The 22161-nt window shown below is 52.4% G+C and overlaps 1 protein-coding gene across 2 annotated transcripts in view; it reads right to left on the reverse strand.

Moving 5' to 3' along the window:
- Window positions 1-3325: 3325 nt before the first annotated feature.
- The window catches only part of LASP1 (LIM and SH3 protein 1), a 52485-nt gene continuing 33649 nt past the window's right edge, over window positions 3326-22161 (reverse strand). For both annotated transcript variants that reach the window (XM_030799485.1, XM_030799486.1), the window contains 3 exons: window positions 10624-10774; window positions 9963-10066; window positions 3326-6510 (listed from right to left, as the gene is read on the reverse strand). In XM_030799485.1, coding sequence (XP_030655345.1) covers window positions 6337-6510; window positions 9963-10066; window positions 10624-10774 — 429 coding nt within the window. In that variant the 3' untranslated portion in view covers window positions 3326-6336. The remainder of the gene's footprint in view (window positions 6511-9962; window positions 10067-10623; window positions 10775-22161) is intronic.

Here is a 22161-nt window from a genome sequence, read left to right on the forward strand (position 1 = left end):
TAAAATAAAAAGTAAAAGGACGGGTGTGGTGGCTCACGCCTGTAATCCCAACACTTTGGGAGGCTGAGGCGGGTGAATCACCTGAGGTCGGGAGTTCAAGACCAGCCTGACCAACATGGAGAAACTCCAGCTCTACTAAAAATACAAAATTAGCTGGGCATGGTGGCACATGCCTGTAATCCCAGCTACTCGGGAGGCTGAGGCAGGAGAATCGCTTGAACCTGAGAGGTGGAGGTTGCAGTGAGCTGAGATTGTGCCATTGCACTCCAGCCTGGGCAACAAGAGTGAAACTCCGTCTCAAAATAAATAAATTAATTAATTAATTAAAAATAAATAAATAAATAAATAATGTCAGAGACCAGGATTCAAAACTAGGCATGCTGACACCAAAGTCCATATTCTTCCTCTTGCCCCACACTGCTCCCCCTGTTGGTCCGGAAAGCCCCTACACCCACGTGCACTGCTCAGCTTGCGGTGGACTGCGTTCACATCAATCCACCTACAGGACGAGCACCAGAGACCCCTCCTCCACCCACTCCTTCGTCTCTTTGCAGTCATTACCCACTGTTTTGTTTTCCTTCTTTCTTTTTTTGTAGAGACGGGGTCTTGCCATTTTGCCGAGGCTGGTCTCAAACTCCTGGACTCAAGCGATCCTCCCACCTCAGCCTCCCAAAGTGCTGGGACTGCAGGTGTGAACCACCGCACCCGGCCTAGTTTTGTTTTCTTTGGTATGCACTTCCAAAAGCTCAGCATAGTGTTATACACAGAGAGGACACTGAAGAATTCCCAGGGGGCATCCCTGAAATTAAAAAAATTCAAGTGGTTTCTTCTGAGGGGGAAAAGAGAATTATTTTATTCTTTTCTTTATTTTTATTTATTTCTTTATTTTAGACGGAGTCTCGCTCTGTCGCCCAGGCTGGAGTGCAGTGGCACGATCTCAGCTCACTACAAGCTCCACCTCCCGGGTTCACGCCATTCTTCTGCCTCAGCCTCCTGAGTAGCTGGGATTACAGGTGTGTGCCACCATGCCCGGCTAATTTTTTGCATTTTTAGTAGAGATGGGGTTTCACTGTGTTAGCCAGGATTTTTGTGCCTTTTTATAAGCCTCAATTATTTCGTATTAAATTATAACATTCCCTAGGACGTCTCTCCCTAGTCTCCTTGGCCCCCACCCCAAATAGTATTTTTTTTTAAAGGCCTGGGGTTAAGATATATTGGTAACCCCCCTCATAATGCAAGACCTCAGGAACTTTGGCCACTGCCAGAAGGAAATCCAGAAACTCCTCCCATTGGCCCACTCCCAGGAGGCAGAGCTTTCTGTGAGCAGGGAGTGGAGACTTTGCAGCAATGCCCCCCAAAGCACTGTTCCCTCAAATAGATCTGAAGGTGAATGAAGCCTCCTGGGGAGTGGGGCAGGCCGACATGAGGCAAGCTTTGCCAACTAATTCCCTTCTATTGGGAAAGTATGGGGCTGCCTGCGCCGCTGGAGGGGAGCAGGTGTCAGTGCTGTCTCTAATTATACCACCCAGGGCCGCCTCAGATGCTCCCCACATTTTGTGTGTGTGTGTGTGGCTTGTGCCTTTTATTTAAAAGAATTTGGGTTGGCCTGGCTGAGGGGCACAACAGGGCTCGTGGTCTAGGTAGACTGGGCCAGTCAGGCCCTTGAGTTTGGTCTCCATGGAGACGAGGCATTCCGGCACTCAAAGGTTCCGTCCACATGGGCCCGAGAGTGGCTGTGTCTGTGGGTGCAGCCAGGGTTCCAGGACACACCTGTGCAGGAGAAAGCGGGTAGGACCAACCGCAGTGAACTGGCTTTTGGGAGATTCCTCAGAAGCAATCAGCCAACTCTTCTGGAAGCCAAGGTCTTGGTGAAAGTGGGTCTTAACCATCTGGTCCTGTTGGCTTGAAAATAAGGTCAAACTGCCAAGACTGGTAGAAACCCTGCCCTGCCTGGCACCCAGCGTCAGTTTGCACACCTGGGCTCTAGCATGCATGCAGCCCCCCGTGGCAGAAAGGGGTTCTCCTGCAGCCACAGCTCGGCTGACTCTGGCCATGTCATTCTCCAGATTACAAATGCCCAGCTCAGGAGAGCCCTCCTCTTCTCCACCCTGCTGTGATTCTGAGGCTGGAGAATGCTTTAGTTCTGAGCCGCAAGAGAGAAATGCCCCTCAAGCAGCTGGACCTGAGGCTGATTGGCAGCGCTGAGCAGGGCCAGATTCCCCTCTCTACCACTGTCCTCTTCCCAAGCCCACTGAGCAAGAGGGGAGGCCGCCTGGCCTTCTGGCCAGTCACAGACCCTGGGCACCTGGAGCAAAACATGGAGCCCAGGAGACACGCATCTAAGAGCTGCCAAGGACACAGGCACACAGCCTGCCATGGCCAGGTGGCACAGCACTAGACTGTGAGCACCACATGGGGGTCTCAGGCCCCACTCTGCCACTAGCTGTGACTGCCACCAATCTGCTTTGCCTGTCTGGGTTTCAGTGAGCCCCTCTATAAGTAGTTACTTCTCTCACAGGGTTGTGAGGAAGAAGGAAGAAAGGGGATGTGTATTGAAGATTACATTCAGAAGGCACTGTGAATAGTGCTTGGGGTTGCCAGGCCACCTTACAGCTTTATCCAGGTCCTGTCCCACTGCGGAACGCCCTGTCATCTCGTTCCTCAAACGCGTGGAGCTCCTGCTCTCTGCCTGGCAGCAGCAGAGTGCTAGAACTGCTCCCCAGCCAAGCTCATTCATTAATTCAACAGCTCTGCACCCGCTCCTGGGCAGGTACCAGGGATTTAGAGATGAATTAGACTCATCACCTGCCCCAAGGGCTCTGGCTAGTGGGGAGACAGATACGTCACTGAGGAAGTGTCACAGTAATATGAGACGGAGCTCAGGGAAACTTCCGGGAGCATCACCAAGTTGGGCAGAGAGGAATGAGCGGGTGGAAAGCCAGAAGTAGGCTGGTGGGGAGTTCTCAGCAAGGAGGAAGTAGGGACCAAGGACCTGTCAAACAGCAGCAAACTACCCCTTGGCGTCCAGACAAGTCATTCTCTCCCCAAGGGGCAGCAGAGCTCCCAGGAGGGCCACAGGCCAGTGCCCTCAAGCAGACAGTACACACACACACACACACACACACACACACACACACACACACAGTGGCACCTTACAGCTAGACACACACACACACAGCAGCACCTTACAGCTAGACACATGCACACACACACACACAGCAGCACCTTACAGCTAGACACATGCACACACACACACAGCAGCACCTTACAGCTAGAGACACACACCCACACACAACAGCACCTCAGAGCCAGAGAGGAAACCAAGTCCGCAGGTAAAAATTATACTTTTATTTGAGTCACCAGGAGAAAGATTCACTTGTGGTTCAAGTCAAATGTTCAGAATCCTAACAGGCCAGAAAGGTTTGATCCCGAGCACAAGCCCACGAGGGAGGGGACCAAAACAGACCAAAATGAGACAACAACCCCATATAAAAAGATGAATGGGCGGCTTCACACACTCACACACATACACACACACACGGATGAAATGTTTGGACAGAGGCAAATTTCACATGGTCATTTCTGTTTCTTTTTAAATACAGGTTTGTAGGGTGGTATTTTGTTTTTTCCAGCTATAAAAAAAGGCCCAAAAGTGCATGTGTGAGGGGGGAAAAGGCAGAAATTAAGCAATAAAGTCATTTTCCCTGGAGGGACATGAGAGGGAGAAAACAGGAGGCAGTGCTGGGAGAACGCAGTTTGCTCACCACTGGGCTTCTTGTTATTCTTAGTATTGGTCCACAAAAATATTCACATTCTAGCTTTGATGCCTCTTTCCTGGGATTAAATGAGCTGAAAGACCTCTGTGAACTGTAGAGAAGACCAGGGGCTCAGCCCAGCCCAGCCCAGCCCCTCAGGGCTCCGTGCTCTTCCAGGGATGGATGGTTTTGGTAAGGAACAGAAGCCCAGCAGCCCCCGGTCACTCAGCACCAGTGTGACAGTCCCTCCTCTCTCTGGGGGTGTGTAAGAAAACGGCCCCTATTTTTAGGACAGGAAGAGTAGAGGGAGGGCCTGCAGCAAGATTCCATGACTGGCTTGCCTTATCTGGGAAGGAGAATTAAGCTGAGTGACAACAGGCTGCTTCTTGCTGCTCCTCCCTTCCACTCACCTCTCCCAAACTCAGGTCCTCTAAGGGGATGTGTCCCTGACCTTTGGTCCCCAAATCCACATTGTGCTTTGAAATCAAGAGGAAACAGAATGCACCAGCGCCACCCAAGACTCCCAAAGAGATTCTCTGCCTCCCCGAGCCCCCAAATCGCCCAATATAAGATATTCCACTTGCCTCCACCTAGGCTGGGGCCAGAAAGGAAAAGGGATGGGTCAGGCAGGGCCTCCCCACCCACAGTCTTTTCCTCGACCTCTCATTTGGGGCAAACATCCCCAAATCAATTAACAAGCAGTTGACAAAAACACCCATGATGACTGATTGTTGAACAGGCCAACACCTTCAGGTCCTGCCCCTCACCTGTGGGTACAAGTGTGCAAAGGGACAAGAGGCCAATGGCAGGGCCTGGTTGGGCTCAGGATGAAAATGGGATGGGGACTCCCAGAGGGTGGCAAGAAAACCAGAGATGAATCAAGTGAGGCCAGGTTTGTCACAGCCACCCACGAGCAGAGAGCAGGAACTGGATATAGCACCATCTTTCCCTCCCCATCCCGGAGGCTGTGCTTCCAGTTTTGCAGCCCTGGGACCCTCTTTCTTGCTTCAAGGGAGCTTTATGTAAGTAAGGGGGAGGTCTAGGGGAAGAGCCCCAGAGGGAGACACCCACAGGGTAACACTTCTGCCACCCTATTCTGCAGCCCCAGACAGCCATGGGGAAAAACATGCCTGGAGTGACACAGCCTTCTTCCACTCCTTAGCCCCAGCAGGCTGCAGACCCTGTGGCAGCCCCCACCAACTCCACACCACCCTCTTACCTTCCACCCTGCACACTGCAAAGGGCAGATTGGTGGGCTTCCTCCACTCAGAGATGGGGGGAAGGAGGAACTTCATTCCAAAGAAAACCTAAGGAACTTCTCTACCCCAGGAGCCCTCCCCTCTCACTGTGGGTTCTGAGGAAACTCTCAGGGGAAGACAGCTCTTCGTACCCTCACATAACCCCACCCACACATAGGCCCAGAGACACCTACAGACACATCCCCTGCCCCATCTCTCACACTCACACTCACACACTTGCGTGTCAGACACCTGCAGACATACATGCTCCCGCCTCCGCATACCAGGTCTTGGAGATTTAGTGGTCCCTGCTGACTTTGTGCAGCTCCAAGTCCACTTGGCATTGGGCTGGGGAGGGGAGGCCATGGAAGGCTCTGAGACATCTTCCCACGAGGAGCAGGGAGGAGTGGCCACCTAACCCAGATCCTGGGAGCTGAGGGAGGCTGAAGAGCAAAAGGTCCTGAGGCACCCTTGCCCTATACTTCGGGACCATGGCTTCCAGCCTAGGAGGCAAGCAAGGGCCCCTGAAGACTGGGGGTGGGTGTGGGGAAAGGGGCTGGGGAAGAGAACTCCTTGTTCCCCTCCTTCCGGTAGCCGTCCCTAAAATTAAGAAAGGCAAGAACCTGACCCAAGCTGTGCTTCCTGGGGAGCTCTTTGCCCGCTGCAGGTCTGCATGGGCAGGAGGGCAAAATCACAGTGTGCGAAGGAACGCGCGGGGAGGGGATGAATTCGCCCCACAGCAGGAACCCCATTCTCCTGTTGTTGCCCCTGAGGAGGGAGGTAGGGAGAGAGACCCCACGTGGGCAGAGCCCCCTCTTTGAGAAAGAGAAGTAGAGCCCATCCCACTGGTCCCTACACAACGGCAGAGCCCCCGTCGCCATCCCAGGAACCAAGAAGTGGATCCCACTCTGGGGAATGTAGGGAGCCCCTGACCTGGGGTCCTGGCAGTCTCAGGCTCACCCCAGCCCTGGAATGTGTGGGTATGTGAGGAGCTGGGCAGGAGGACGTGAGAGCAGAGAACAGAGGGGCAGGTGAGGCCCACAGGCCAACAGGTCTCCCATTCCAGCCCTGCCCCACGGGCCTCGCCCTCCCCCAGAGAGGCCCATGCCCGTTCCATCCAGAGAGAAAACCAAGAAGTCGATCAAGGGGGAAGCCTGCCAGAGGAGGGAGCCCGCAGAAGTGGCAGAAGAAGGCTTCAGTTGGCAAAAGAAGCTGGAAGAGGGGTAGGAATCACAAGCTGTCGCAGGTTTTAAAAAACAGAGACACTGAAGAATGGACAGGTCACGCCCAGGACGGATGCGATGCCGTGGAATGTGCTGAAGACAGATGGGGGCGCTGTGGGTTCAGATGGCCTCCACGTAGTTGGCCGGCAGCATCCCCGTGTCGCCGGTGCGCTCCACCGTCCCGTACATCCAGCCGTCGTCGATCTGCTGCACGTTGACGATGGTGTCCCCGTCCTGGAAGGAGACCTCGTCCTCGTCGGCGGCGCTGTAGTCATACACCGCGCGGTACCGCTTCTGTGGGGGAAGTGTGGTCAGCCTAGGGCCCTGGATGCCGACTCACCTGGGTCTGAGCATTTTTTTCTAACTCTCCAGGACCCTGGAACAGAGCCTGGGGGAGCAGTGAACTCAGAAATGGAGCACCAGGCCCTGCTACAAAGATTCTTACCTCTGTGTCTTGCTTTCTGAGAGCAATCGATCTTTTACAACCTTTGGCAGCTACTAAGGGCCAGAGGCAGAGCACGGACTGGGTCACATCAGTTCTGCCCCATCTCCCTGAACAGGACTGCAGTAAGGTCCACCAGCCATGATGACAGAGTAATGTCTAAAAATACGACACGCAGGCCAGGTGCAGTGGCTCACGCCTGTAATCCCAGCACTGTGGGAGGCCAAGGCAGGAGAACTGCTTGAGCCCAGAAGTTTGAAATCAGCCTGGGAAACATAGTAAGAACCCCCCCCGCCCTTTTTTTTTTTGAGATGGAGTCTTGCTTTGTCACCCAAGCTGGAGTGCAATGGTGTGATCTTGGCTCACTGCAACATCCGCCTCCCGGGTTCAAGTGATTCTCCTGCCTCAGCCTCCCAAGTAGCTGGAACTACAGGCATGTACCACCATGCCCGGCTAATTTTTGTACTTTTTTGTAGAGACAGGGTTTCACCATGTTGGCTAGGATGGTCTCAAACCCCTGGTCTCAAGTGATCCGCCCGCCTCGGCCTCCCAAAGTGCTAGCGTCAGCCCATCTCAACAAAAAATAAAAAATTAGTTAGGCTTAGTGGTACATGCCTGTAGTCTCAGCTACTCAGGAGGCTGAGGTGGGAGGATCGCTTCAACCCAGGAGGTTAAGGCTGCAGTGAGCTAGCTGTGATTGCACCACTGCTGCACTCCAGCCTGGGTAGCAGAGCAAGACCCTGTCTCAAAAAAAAAAACAAAAACAAAAAAAAAACCCCGAAAAAACGTGCCCTGTGTGCTATTATTTGTATGATTATAAGCACCAGCAGTTTCTTTTAGAAGCCATCATGAGTCCTGTCCAAGTTCAGGACAAAGACCTTTCCTTGGGAGAAAAATCTTCAGAGGACGGAAGACGTGCCTATCAGGTTCCACCTTCCAAGCCTCAGCCAAAATCTGCCGCTTAAGCCCTAGATCTAGGTTCAGCAAGGCACACAAAAACCTACAGCGTCACCTACTACCAGGATGGAGTTTAAAAAAAGAAAGAGGAAAAAAAAAAGAAAAATAAAGCCTATAGCTATAGACAACATTCTACCTCCCCTGACCTTCACTGCCCTTGACTTGTCTCTGAGGCTCCACAGGACAGTTTGAAACCAACAGGTCTATGGGATAAGAGGTCACACCTCACATGAAGTAACCTCAGTCTCTCTCATCACCACTTCTGCCTCTATCTTGGGCTGAGCCGCTCCCATCCATGCCTGTATCCTGCAACAGCCTCCTGACGGTCTCCCTGCTTCTACCCTCAAACCACTGCCTCTTCTCAACACAGCTGCCAAGGTGGTCTTCCAAAACCCTATGTCGCTCTGCACAGATCACAGGTCACAGAGGCCTTCCTGGGGCCCAGAAGTCCCTGCATAATCGGACCTCCTACCCTCTCCCACTCTAGTCAATTTGGGCTTCCTGCTGCTCCCTGAACTTTCCTAGAATATTCCTGCCTCAGAGCCTTTGCACTTGCTGTCCTCGTTGCACGGCTCACTCCTTCCTTTATTGAGGACTTTGCTCAAATGTCATGTCTTTTTTTTTTTCTTTTTCTAGCCAGAGTTTCACTCTTGCTGCCCAGGCTAGAATGCAAATGGCGTGATCTCGGCTCACTGCAACCTCCACCTCCCAGGTTCAAGCAATTATCCTGCCTCACCTCCCAAGTAGCTGGGATTATGAACATGTACCACCATGCCCAGCTAATTTATATTTTTAGTAGAGACAGGGTTTCACCATGTTGGCCAGGCTGGTTTCGAACTCCTGACCTCAGGTGATCTGCCCACTTTGGCCTCCCAAAGTGCTGGGATTACAGGTGTGAGCCATCGCAACCGGCCAAATGTCTTTTTTCTTTGGAGATAGAGTCTTGCTCTGTCATCCAGGCTGGAGTGCAATGGTGCAATCTTGGCTCACTGCAACCTCTGCCTCTTGGGTTCAAGCAATTCTACTGCCTCAGCCTCCCGAGTAGCTGGGATTACAGATTACAGGCACACGCCACCACAGCTGGCTAATTTTTGTATTTTTGGTAGACGGGGGTTTCACCATGTTGGCCAGGCTGATCTCGAACTCCAGACCTCAAGTGATCTGCCCACCTTGGCCTCCCAAAGTGCTGGGATTACAGGCGTGAGCCACCGCACCTGGCCAAATGTCTTAATCCAGCTGCTTTCTATCCATCCCTCACCCTGCTGTCTTTCTCTTCACAGCGTGTCACTGCTGACCTTATGTTATATACCTATTTTCTTATTGTTTTCTTGTTTGTCCCCCTGACAGGAATGTAAGCCCCCAGAAGGCAGAGAGGTGGCTTTATATTCAGAGATGGACCCTACACATCCAGGACAGACCCATTGAGGAGGGAGGGACTGGCTGGGCTGCCTGGAACCTTATCCTTCAGACTAACTCTTGTGCCCACAGTGCCCTGGGCAGTCCTAACATCCCTTTGTGTGCCCAGAGCATCAGGCTCCAGCCAGCCACTATCTCAGGCGATTTTATCTCTCTAAGTATCTGTTCTGCTCCCACGTGAGCTACTCTGAATTCCCAGGCACCCAGCCTGGAGGCACTGAGCCTGCCAGGAGCTTGATAAGGATGGCTCAGTGGCACCCATGGGTGGAGTGAGTGGCAGGACTTACAGAGCCGGGACTTCAGCTCTGAGGGCTCAGGAAGCCTGATCTCAACCCATTCCTGCTCGGCTTATTCACTTGCTCTAGGCCTGGCTCAGAGTAGGTGAACCAGACAGACACTGCCAGGGTCCCCAGCCCAGCAGGGGACACAGAGAAGGTGACCAACACAAAGAGCTCTTTTTAGTTGGAAAAAGTGCTCTGAAGGCAGCCAGTGGGGTCGTGTGATGCAAAGCATCAGGGTGATGCGCTTTACACGACATGGCTGGGGAGGCCCCTCAGAGGCAGGGGCAGCCTGAGAGCTGAAGGATGTGGGGGCCATCCTCATGAAGCGAGGAGAGCAGCGAACAGGGCTGGAAGGCCCCATGCAGAAAAGTGCCTTGTGTGTTCCCAGATAGCTGGGGTAAGGAAACCCCACCCAAAGCAGGGTGAGCGACCTGCCCATGGTACGCCAGGGCTGGAACGCAGGGCCCCAGTCCCAGCCAGCCTCTGCCCACTACGCCAACCAATTTCCTCTCTGCTCACAAGGCTGAGATCCTTATCGTCACACACAACAGAGGGTGGGTGCAAAGGTCAGGAGAATCCATGAGCTGTGTCCAAGCCTTCCTGAAGGATCCCCTGCCTCTGGCCTCTCCCCTCCGGCCAGGGTTACTCACCCCGCCACCACCTGGGGCGCTGCGCTGTATGGAGACTGGGGCTGCAGGCTCCTTGTAGCCACCATAGGACTGGGCCACCGGCTGCTGCTGGGGCTGCTGGTAAACTGGAAGATGGGAGGAGACAGGGCTCGGAAACTGTCCTGCCAAACCCAGCCCCTCCCAGAGCTCCCGAGAAGTCCATACCATGCACTTCCACCCCACCCCCAACCTGGCTCAAGCCCCACGGCTCAAAGGCTGATGTCCACGTGTGCACCTTTGCCTGTGTGGTGTATCCCACAGCAGGGGCTCTGAGCCCCATGACCTGGGGGCCTCTCCTTTCAGTCCTCTTGGCCCAGTACAGGCCTGACCCTGGTGCTCACGTCCTCATCCTGGATGAGAATGGAACTTGGGGGCTTGGCAAGCAGTCCTTTCCACGCCTGCATGTGTGTGTGCGTGCGTGTCTGTGTGCGTGTGTGTCTGTCTCTCGCCGGCTTCCTCCCCACCCCAGCTGGCCCGGCCTCAGGTCCTCTGTCTCCTCTTGCACACGAGAGGCAGAATCGCCTGTTGATTAAGAGCAAGGCTCCAGAAGGTGTATCTGTCTGTCTGTCTGTCTTCTCCTGGCTTCCTCCCCACCCCACTGGCCTCGCCTCAGGTCGTCTGCACCAACAGGCCCCACACTCACCTGGGGCACTGGTCGGGATGTGGTGAGGCTGCTGCTGCTCCGGGGGCCGCCGGTAGCTGCTGCTGTCCTGGGAATCCCGGCGCTCTGGCTCCATGCCCTCGCCCCCGCTAGGGCCCATGCGGCTCTTCTCAAACTCCTCATGGTATTTTATCTGCAAGGTCAGAAGGCACTAGGTGAAGGATCCCACTGCAAACCACCCAGTTCCTTCCTGTGACCCTCAAGATCCCAGGATGGGAGAGACCCCTCAAGAGCTTTGGGTAGAGAAAGCCAGGTCTCACTCTGGAAGCACCAGCTGTGTGTCCTTGGACAAGCTACCTAATCTTGCCAAGCCTCAGTTTTCACCTCTGCAAAATGGGACACCAGTATCTCCCTCAGACACTGTTGGAGAATGCAATGAAACGACCGATGTAAAAGGACCATGAGAACTGAAGAATCAGACCAAAGGGAGTGGTCCCTTTTCTTTTTTTTTTTTTCTTGAGATGGAGTTTGGCTCTGTCACCCAGGCTGGAGTGCAGTGGTGCGATCTCAGCTCACCGCAACCTCTACCTCCAGGGTTCAAGCGATTCTCCTGCCTCAGCCTCCCGAGCGGCTGGGATTACAGGCGCCTGCCACCACGCCCAGCTAATTTTTTGTATTTTTAGTAGAGACAGGGTTTCATCATGTTGACTAGGCTGGTCTCAAACTCCTGACCTCAGGTGATCCACCTGCCTCGGCCTCCCAAACTGCAGGGATTATAGGCGTGAGCCACCGTGACCGGCCAAGTGGTCACTTTTATATGCCTGCGGCAGGGGCGGGGCTGCTGTTTCCACCTGGGTCCACAGTAACAACAGCAGCAGCCTGTTTCCTGAGCTCTTACTACGCCAGGGCCGTGCTAGGTGTTTTATGCCACAGGCTCATGTGAGCTCGTCAGCGCCTCTGAGGGGTAGATTGCAGACCCCATGTAACAGGCAAGAAAGAAACGAAGGGATTGATAAGTGAGGTGAGTGGCCCAAGATCACAGATTCCAGAGCCTTGCTCCTGATCAACAGGCGATTCCGCCTCTTGTGTGCAAGATGTCGCGGGCGCTACAGCCTAGGATGCTCTGCTGAGAACCCCAGCCTTCAGGGATAAAAACTGCCAGACCCTCCCTGAGGGCGGGACATTGTCTTGGAGATGGGCTCCTTCTCGGGTCAGGTTCCAGAAATGAGCAGAGAAGCCCCAAGAAGTCATATCCCTCAGGACCACCCCACTAGGCTGGCACGTGAGGCTCCAAGCCAAGTCAGTCTCTTGCCCCCACAGTCTCTACTGGCTACAGAGTCCCCCACCTTCACCACCACCACCCAGGAGTCTTGAGTTGGGCCTCATGTTGTTTGAGGGCTGTGACTGTGCCTGCCTGGGGCTGGCTGCATTAGCCATCAAGGTCAGGAGGGCAGGGGAGGCAGGTGCCCACCAAGCCAAGCTGGAGAGGGGAGGGAAGCTGCACTCTGCCCAGACCCCTTGGGTGCTATGGTGGAGGACTTAGCCAGTTTGGGGGAACCAGAGCCCCTGCTACCTCCATCAGAGAGCTAAGCAGGGTCAGCCAGAGGAAGCCCCACCCCCACTAAGAAAGAAACCTCAGGGTCAACTGGCCCATTTGTGTCCAGAGCCTCGGCCCCAGCTCAGTCCTCTTAGCCAACTGAGTCAGAAACAGTTGTTCATCCACCTTGTCTTCCTCAGGCTGAGTCCCATGGTGGGAGGAGAACACCGGCCTCGGTGTTCCCTGCTAGATACAGATCCTGATTAGCCCCAGGCTTCCTCCACCTCCCATCCCCCATGGCACCTTCTCCAGACACAAGCCCTTTCCTCCTCTCAGGGCTGAAAACCGTCCAGATGGCCTTCTGGGGCTGTGCCAGACTCCCCAAGACAGGCCTGCCAAGGTCTCCTGGATCTCAGCCCAAGAGCCAGACTCTGGAGAATCACGGGTGACAACCCGTGCTTGCGGCACCCTGACCCTGTGGCAACCAGATCCTGCGGCACCCTCGCCCTACCCTGACCCTGTGACACCCTGGCCCTGCGGCAATCTGACCCTGCGGCACCCTTGCTCCCATTCTCCTTCCTCCAGCCGCTCCATGCAGCATTAAGGACCACACGTTCACACCTCATGTGCCTGGATCCAGCTGCTCTAGCCCCACCTAGGCCGGCCCAGACCCGGCCCCGGGGCCCATATGAGACAGGGGAAAAGTCAAGATCCCTATTCCCAGGCACCTGTATATCAGGTGGGTTTTGAGGACTGTATTGCATGCACCTGCAGCAAGAACTACACCACGAGAAAGGCGGGTGGTAAGGCCGAGCATGGTGGCTCACGCCTCTAATCCCAGAACTTTGGGAGGCCAAAGTGAGTGGGTCACTTGAGGTCAGGAGTTCAAGACCAGCCTGGCCAACTTGGTGAAACCCAGTCTCTACTAAAACTACAAAAATTAGCTGGTTGTGGTGGTGGGCGCCTGTAATCCCAGCTACTCGGGAGGCTGAGGCAAAAGGATAGCTTGAACCTGGGAGGCAGAGGTTGCGGTGAGCCCAGATCACGCCATTGCACTGCATCCTGGGCAACAAAGTGAGACTCCGTGACTGTCTCAAAATAAAAAAAAAAAAAAAAGACAGGCCATAGAGCCTCACATACATATCTCATTGCCTCAAATGGAAAAAGACCTCCAGGTGAGCCTATTTATGGGAGGCTGGCCAGATTGACCACGCCCAACCCCACTAGGAAGGGCACCAGGGCACTCCCAGACACGGGGCCCATGCCCTGCTCTCAGATCCCTAAGTCAAGGCCAGAAGTGACTCTCCCTGCCCACTCCCTCAGCAGCACCCTGTCCCATGGCTGGGGGTGGTGGGGTAAGACAAGGGAAGGAGATACCGGCCAGCAGCCCTAGTTGATACACTTCATGTATATCAGCTCGCCGAATCCTCCCCACAAGCCTCTGAGGTAGTCGATGTCATATCCCGATATCCAGAGAGGCTAAGGGACCTGCCCAAGATCATCCAGACACATGGTGGTAGGGAGGGAAGGGATTAAGGTCAACCTGGAGGCAGCCCACCCTCGCCACTCAAGGGCGGTCCAGGCTTCTCTCATCCTTCAAGGTCCATCTCGGCACCTCATCCTCAGGATGCTGGCCCTGGCTCCAGGCTGAACCCAGGGCTTCCATGGCACCTGGGACTGGGCTGTGCTGTTGGTGGGTGGTGTCCCCCACCCCCAGTGGATGGAAGCTCCTGGAAGGTAGTGAAGGAGCCAGTTATTCTGGTGCCGAGGCCTCCCACAGCACTGCACACCCCAGGCCCCAGGACTGGCTGAAGAGAACAGACCAGGATCCTGGAGACCCCTGAGCTTTGCTTCTTAACATGTGGTCTCCGGGCCGGGGGCGGCGGCTCACGCCTGTAATCCCAGCACTTTGGGAGGCTGAGGCTGGTGGATCACCTGAGGTCAGGAGTTCGAGACCAGCCTGGCCAACATGGTGAAACGTCGTCTCTACTGAAAATACAAAAATTAGCTGGGCGTGATGGCAGGCACCTGTGATCCCAGCTACTTGGGAAGCTGAGGCACAAGAATTGCTTGAACCCTGGAGGCAGAGGTTGCAGCAAGCCAAGATCACGCCATTGCACTGCATCCTGGGCAACAGAGTGAGACTCCATTAAAAAAATAAAAAATGTGGTCTCCAGACTACCTGTGTCTGACTCAACTGGGCTCCTTGTTACAATGCAGGTTCTGGGGCCTTCCAGAGAATCCACAAAATCAGGGCTGGGGTTCTGGAATATGCATTTTGGAAAAACGCTCCCCAGGTAAGTCTGAAGCAGGCTTCAAGTCTGAGAACGGGTGGTCTAGAGCAGAAGCTGGGAATCTATGGTCCATGGACCAAATCCAGCCCACAGCCGGCTACTAAGAAAGGGTTCCACGTTCTTGGCATGGGGTGGTGGAAGGGGGAGAAGAAGAACTAAAAGAGAAATAATATTTCATGACACATGAAATTTCTCTGAAATTCAAATTTCAGCCTCCAGAAATAAAGTTTTATTGGAACACAGCCACACCCACTCAATTACCTCTTATCTGTGGCTGCTTTCATGGCAGAATTGCAGAACTGAGTTGCTGCCACAGAGGCCATATGGCCACAAAGCCTGAGATACCTCCTACCTGGCCCTTTATAGAAAAAACTTAGTGACCATTGTTTGCCAAAATACTCTGATGGCATATTCCTATTGGTTAAATGTATTTTAGCACAATCTTCCTGAATTATGTGTATTTTATAAGTTACATGGAAGTTATCACTTGACAAATATAGAATGTATATTGTAAAACTTTCACCAAAGAATGAATTTTAAAAGTATGAGATGGCCAGGTGAGGTGGCTCACACCTTTAATCCCAGCACTTTGGGAGGCCGAGGTTGGCGGATCGCTTGAGGTCAGGAGTTCAAGACTAGCCTGGCCGACACAGTGAAACTGTGTCTCTACTAAAAATACAAAACTTAGTCAGGCGTGACGGTGGGCACCTGTAATCCCAGCTACTTGGAAGGCCAAGTCATGAGAATCACTTGAACCCAGGAGACAGAGATTGCAGTGAGCCGAGATCGAGCCACTGCACTCCAGCCTGGGCAACAGAGTGAGTCCATCTCAAAATGAATGAATGAATGAATGAATGAATGAATGAATGAATTAGATGAAAAAGAACCAGAACCAGGAGTTCTAGAGTTTTCTTCCTATAGGAACATGCTGCCTGTCCCACACCTTGAGGACCCCTGGTGGGTTCTATCCTCTTCACTTTTCTTTTTTCTTTTTTTTTTTTTTTTTTGAGACGGAGTCTCGCTCTGTCGCCCAGGCTGGAGTGCCGTGGCACAATCTCGGCTTACTGCACCCTCTGCCTCCCGGGTTCAAGTGATTCTCCTGCCTCAGCCTCCTGAGTAGCTGGGATTACAGGCACCCACCACCACGCCCAGCTAATTTTTGTATTTTTAGTAGAGATGGGCTTTTACCATGTTGGCCAGGCTGGTCTTGAACTTCTTGACCTTGTGATCTGCCCACCTCAGCCTCCCAAAGTGCTGGGATTACAGCCGTGAGCCACCGTGCCCAGCCTCCTCTTCACTTTCCAGAGAGGAAACTGGTGGGGATGGGTACAACCACAGAAATGTGTGAGGGCTCAGGGTTTGCATGCTCCATGAGGATGGGGGAGGAAGTGGGACATAGAGTGAAGAGAGTGACAGCTCTCCCCCACCCTCAGGGGAAACTCAGAAAGCAGGAAACCAGGACAAGGAGAGAAACTGGTCCTTCCCGGACAGGCTCAGGCCTGCAGGAATTTCCTCCAGGCCCTGGCAGGCACCTAAGTGGAAGCTCACTTCACTTCCTGTTCCCTAGAATGCTGGCCTGCCTTTTCCTGATCTGAGAAAATGGGGTGGGAGTAGGGGGGTGGGAAGAGGAGGAGAGGCAAAACCTGCTGTTTCCTGGAGTGCCCTTGACCCATCAGGGCCGTCCCAGCCTGGGCAGTCCCCTTTGGGCATCTCCTCCGCACACCGTCTCTGCTGCCTCCTCTCCCCCTTGGCACTGGCTGTGCACAAAAGGCAAGAGCAAGCATGCAGCCAGGCAGGGCTTACATGTTAACAGCTGGAAACACCTGCATCGTCGCTGCTCCTGCTGGCTGAACAGCCAACAGTTCCTGCAGCCCGGGCTAGGGGCACAGGGAGGGCAGTGGCGAGGGCCTGGACAGAGTCTGGGGGGAGTCCAATCTGGATGCAGAGGGCAGTTCACTTAGGGGTTTGGGTCAGGATCAGCCCCTCCTTTCCTGCCCCCTCCCTTCAGGCTGGAGCAAGGACCCGCACCCACGTGGCAACACAGGCTAAGCCTGTTTCTGAGGGGAGGCAGCTAGCCCTGGCCAGGCTGAAAATCCATCCAACCCCAACACCCACTGGGAGGGGCACTCCGGGTGACGTTCTCACAGACCCAGCGCAGAAGGTGAGTCTCCCGAGCCCCACTCTCTTAGTGACCCCTGTCCACTGGTGTTGGTGGCAGGGAGAGCACAAGGGAAGGGGACACCCCTCCTGAGGCCTCCAGGCTCACAAGGCACCTGCCCTTCCGACTTTTGTTCCGAGGTGGGAAAGGTCAGCTTCCCTTGTTTCCTTTCTGTTAAGGAAGAGCCTGACCCTGAGAACCTGTGACCAGGGAGGGAAGTGCAGACACAGAGAGGACAGGGGCCTGCCCTGGGCCCCGAAGGTGCTATCAGGGGGCCTGCAGGGACAGGTGTCCTTGATGTTGGGGGCCCAGATGAATGTGTGACATCTTCCCTGGACGTGACACTATCTGCATTAGTGATGGGGTGACAGGGAGCCTTTTCCTCTGGGAGGAGAGCAGGTCTGGACCCCACAGGCTCAGTCCCTTATGATGGGCTGCACTGTCACCAGACCAATGCCTCATCCTTAGGGGAGCCATATGCTTACTTACACGACCTTGGGAGAGTCACTTTCCCCTCTGGGTCTCAGTTTCCTCGTCTGTAAATAAGACCATGGTACCATCTGCTCCCAGGCGGTCCTGGGAACCCTGACCAGCTCCAGGAACCTGAACAAACTCTAAGCTGAAAGCAAGTATGGACATGTGAGTATTCCCATAAAGGGCTGGGGAAACCGATCTTGCTTCTCAAAAAGTCATTACACATGGATAAATGTATCTGAAGTTACGGCCGGCTGACCCGACGGCTGGAGGAGTAGCTGCCTGAACCCAGGACACCCTTCCTGGGTGGCTATCAATGTTTTAACAACCTCTGCAGCTGTACAGCTCTTCACACAGCTCGACCAAGCTCTTCATACCCTGACAAGCATCGCCCTAAAAAATGGGTCGGACATGCACACTTTCATTCCCATTTTACAGAAGAGGAACATGAGGCTCAGAAATTAAATGACTTCCCGAGGCAGAGTTTTCATTGCTCAGTAACAGCCAAGGCTGGTGACACAAGGACAAAATCACAGCTAGACAGGCCCTTTCCTGAGAACAGGTGTGGAGCAGGGTGACCACACGCCCACGTCCCAGTTCATGTCTGCTGCTCAGGGATAAATTTCAATGCACCCCTTTTCACTCTCAACAGGAATGATAATCAGAAAGTCACCCTAACTCGAGAGAGAGGGACACCAGGCATGCAACTCAGGACGGGCGGCACAGAGGGGCTAAATAGGCTGAGAAAAAGTGAGGCTCAGCTCCTTCCAGCCTGGGCCCACCTGCATAAAATTTCCAAACCCTCAGCTTCCTCTCCCTCCCCTCGCCAGCAAATGAGAAAATTGTGTTACTACTTTCCTGACCCACCTACTGGTTTGTTAAGCAAATAGGCACATGAGGGGGATGTTAGTACATTCAGAAGGCAAAGAAACATTTCCCAGCTTCCAAGGGCCTGGCTCATCCCTGCTCCAAGCTCCGCAAAGTTCTGGCCTTCTGAGAGCCCTGAGTGAGGAGCGCCCTAGGCCCAGACATGTCAGCACAGCCCCAGCCTGGGAGCTGTCCTGGGCCTCTGTGGACACAGGCCACACTCTACCTGTGCCCATGAGGTCCAAGTACATGTGGGTTCAAGGGTCCAGGCCTAAGGACCCTCGCGACTCAGCCAGGACCCTACTAGCTGGGACTCCAGAATGACAAGTTAGGGTCCATGACAAAGCTCTGCTAGCTGATGTTCTGTTTTCTGATCCCCCTGCTCTCCCAACTGTGGTGGAGAATAGAAGTCTGACTCTCCATACGGTGCTCCTCACATGATTATACATCACAGTGAACGAGGGAACAGCAGGCTCTGGGCGGAATCATCAGCTCACCAGCTAGGGTCTTTTTTTGGGTGCCCTTACATGCATTACTCATTTCCTCTTCTTTTTTACTTTATTTATTTATTTATTTTGAGACAGCCTTGCTCTGTCGCCCAGGATGGAGTGCAGTGGTGCGATCTCAGCTCACTGCAACCTCCACCTCCCAAGTTCAACCAATTCTCCTGCTTCTGTCTCCCAAGTAGCTGAGACTACAGGGGTGCACCACCATGCCCAGCTATTGTTTTCTATTTTTAGTGGACATGGGGGTTTGCCATGTTGGTCAGGCTGGCCTCAAACCCCTGGCCTCAAAATAATCCGCCTGCCTCAGCCTGCCAAAGTGCTGGGATTATAGGCCTGAGTCACCGCGCCTGGCCTCATTTCCTTTCTCAGCCAGCGCGAGAATATTGCCATTTTACAGATAGGGAAACCAAGGCTCAAGATGTGGGCAAACAGTGGGTTAAGTCAGAATCCAGTTCTAACATCAGAGCCTCAGTTCTCAACCACCAGGCAATACTGCTCCCCATTAGAGACTCACAATATTTTATTTTATTTATTTATTTTTTAGAGACAGGGTCTCATGCTGTCACCCGGGCTGGAGTGCAGTGGCATGATCATGGCTCACTGCAGCCTCAAACTCCTGGGCTCAAGCAATCTTACCACCTCAGCCGCTCGAGTAGCTGGGACTACAGGTGGATGCTGCCATGCATGGCTAATTTTCTTTCTTTCTTTGTAGAGATGGTATCTCGCTATGTTGCCCAGGCAAGTCTTAAACTCCTGGCCTCAAGGAATCCTCCCACCACAGCCTCCCAAACTGTTAGGATATAGGCGTGAGCCCACCATGCCCCAATATTTTATTTTTAAAACAAACAAAAGTCTGCACTCAACTTCACTAGTAATCACAGAAATGCAATTTAAAACCATCGGCTATCACACTCTACACGATCAAAATGCTAAAGTGAACATATCTGCGCACATGGAGCAAATGAAACTCATCTCTGCTGGTGGGAGGGTAAATCAGTGCAGCCACTTGGAAAACAGTTCCGTATTATCTGGTAAAGTTGAAGGAGCACACTTTTTTTTTCTTTTTTTTTTTTTTTTTTTGAGATGGAGTCTCACTCTGTCACCCAGGCTGGAGTGCAGTGGTGCGATCTCAACTCACTGCAACCTCTGCCTCCCAGATTCAGTGATTCTCCTGCCTCAGCCTCCAGAGCAGCTGGGATTGCGCCACCGAGTGCGCCACCACGCCCGGCTAATTTTTTGTATTTTTAGTTGAGACGGGGTTTCACTGTGTTAGCCAGGATGGTCTTGATCTCTTGACCTCATGATCCACCCACTTCGGCCTCCCAAAGTGCTGGGATTACAGGTGTGAACCACCACGCCCGGCCAAGGAGCACACATTCTAAGATGTAGCAGTTCCAATGTACATAGACCTCAGGAGATATGTACAAAAATGTCCATAGTAACTGGAAACAGTACAAATGTCCACCAGCAACAGAATCAATAAAATGTGGTAAAAACAAACAATGGAATACTATATAGCAATGAAAAAGGATGTACCACCACTACCCGCAAACATATGGATGAATCTTTAAACCCAATGGTGTGTAAGAGAAGCAAGATACACAAAATTACTGTGTTCAAAATCAGGAAAAGCAAAACTATAATGTTTAAGAATACATAATTACATATTAAAATTACAATGAAAAATGCATGCTTTCAAAATTAAACTAGAGGACTGTCCAACAAACCTGCCTTCAGAGTATTTTACTCTGGAGACAAAACTTTGTTTGACTATTTGCTATTGATTAGGCCCAGACTCTAAAGACTGAAGCTCATTACAGAATATAAAATGCTCATTATTTCTGGCCAACTGAGATGCAAAGCATTTCTGCCTGCAGCAAAGATATCTTCAAAGTTTATGGTTTTATTTTCCTGTAGGACAATAGCCAATGTATAACTAATGGTAGGCCCTTAACCATTTCTGTAGCTAAATGTATCCAGTACTCTCTTTTTTCCTTTTCCTTTTTTTTTTTTTTTTTGAGACAGAGTCTTCCTCTGTTGCCCAGGCTGGAGTGCAGTGGTGTAGTCTCAGCTCACTGCAACCTCCACCTCCCAGATTCAAGCAATTCTCCTGCCTCAGCTTCCCAAGTAGCTGGAACTACAGGTGTACACCACCACACCTGGCTAATTTTTGTATTTCCAGTAGAGACAGGGTTTCACCATGTTGGCCAGGCTGGTCTTGAACTCCGGACCTCGGGTGATCTGCCCGCCTCGGCCTCCCAAAGTGCTGGGGTTACAGACATGAGCCACCTTGCCCGGCCCCAGCACTTTCTTTCACAGACTAGCATTTACCTCTGCCTCTCATATTCCCCAGCTTTAATCTCTAGATGGTTCCCTCATAATTAAATAAAGATATGATAAGTACTTACTTATCATATGGGAGTTATATTTTTAACACTGTGAACACTGGGCTCTAAAATATAACTAATATGGGAGTTATATTTTTAACACTGTGAACACTGGGCTCTTGACAGGCATACGGTAGTATAATGTATGGTATACCTGCCTGGTGAAACAGGTGTTTATTGTATATGTTACTACGTGTCATATTTCACACATAAAAAAAGTTTCAAGGACACAAAATTGTATACAGAAAAATCAATATGTAAGTAAATAAAAGAAGAGGCTCCAGTAAAGCAACTAAAATTTTCCATCCTTGAACACTGCTAGAGCTCATGACAAAAGGCCAGGATTCCTAATATGTAACCTTTATCCCATAGCGTGGACCCATCAAAAGGCAACTCTTTAGATGCCTTTAATGATGACACAACTACTCACCATAGATGTGTAATATACTAGCCCCTTTCCTCACTTCCACGCATTCTCAGTACTAGACAATGGCCAAACTTTTCTGCCAAACTTCACTTCATGTCCCTTCTGTGGCTACAGTGTAGAAAGCAGACAAGTGTGCCTTTAAAGTATAAATAACATTGACAGCATAACTGGGTGTGATGGCGTGTGCCTGTAATCCCAGCAACCTGGGAGTCTTAGGCCAGGGTTCACTTAAACCCAGGAGTTCAAGGCTGCAGTGAGCTATGATCATGTGACTACACTCCAGCCTGGGCAACATAGCAAGACCCTATCTCTACAAAAAATATAACAATTAGCTGGGCATGGTGGTATATGCCTGTAGTCCCAGCTACTCAGGAGGTTGACAGGAGACGACCACTTGTGCCCAAGAGTTCGAGGCTGCAGTGACCTATGATCGTGCCACTGTACTCCAGCCTGGGCAACCTTGTCTCAAAAATAATAATGATGATAATAATAGTGACATCATTTATCCCATGCCAAGCACTTGGCATTTTCCTTGCAACCACCTGTCAAAGTAGGGCCTACTGTCCCATTTTTACAAATGAGGAAACTGAGGCTCAAAGAGCCCTGCCTGGCCCCAGAATGACAGAAGCTAGGATCTGGGCCCTTACCATCTCCTCCTACCTCACTGTCTCGCCGCTTAGCAAGACTGAAGACAGACTGCACTTATCCAAAGCAGACACCCCAGAGGAGATCAGACACTTGTTTTTAAAATGCTCTGGCTGGTGAAAAGCCCTAGTCTGCAGCGTATCCCTCCAGGGAAGCAAATCCTCATCCTTTTACAAGATGGCCTGACCTTTAGAAATAACTGGAGTCAGCTGGGCACAGTGGCTCACACCTGTAATGCCAGGACTTCAGGAGGCTAAGGCAGGCGGATCACCTGAGGTCAGGAGT

This window comes from Nomascus leucogenys, chromosome 19 (genome assembly GCF_006542625.1).
Source record: "Nomascus leucogenys isolate Asia chromosome 19, Asia_NLE_v1, whole genome shotgun sequence".
NCBI lineage: Eukaryota > Metazoa > Chordata > Mammalia > Primates > Hylobatidae > Nomascus > Nomascus leucogenys.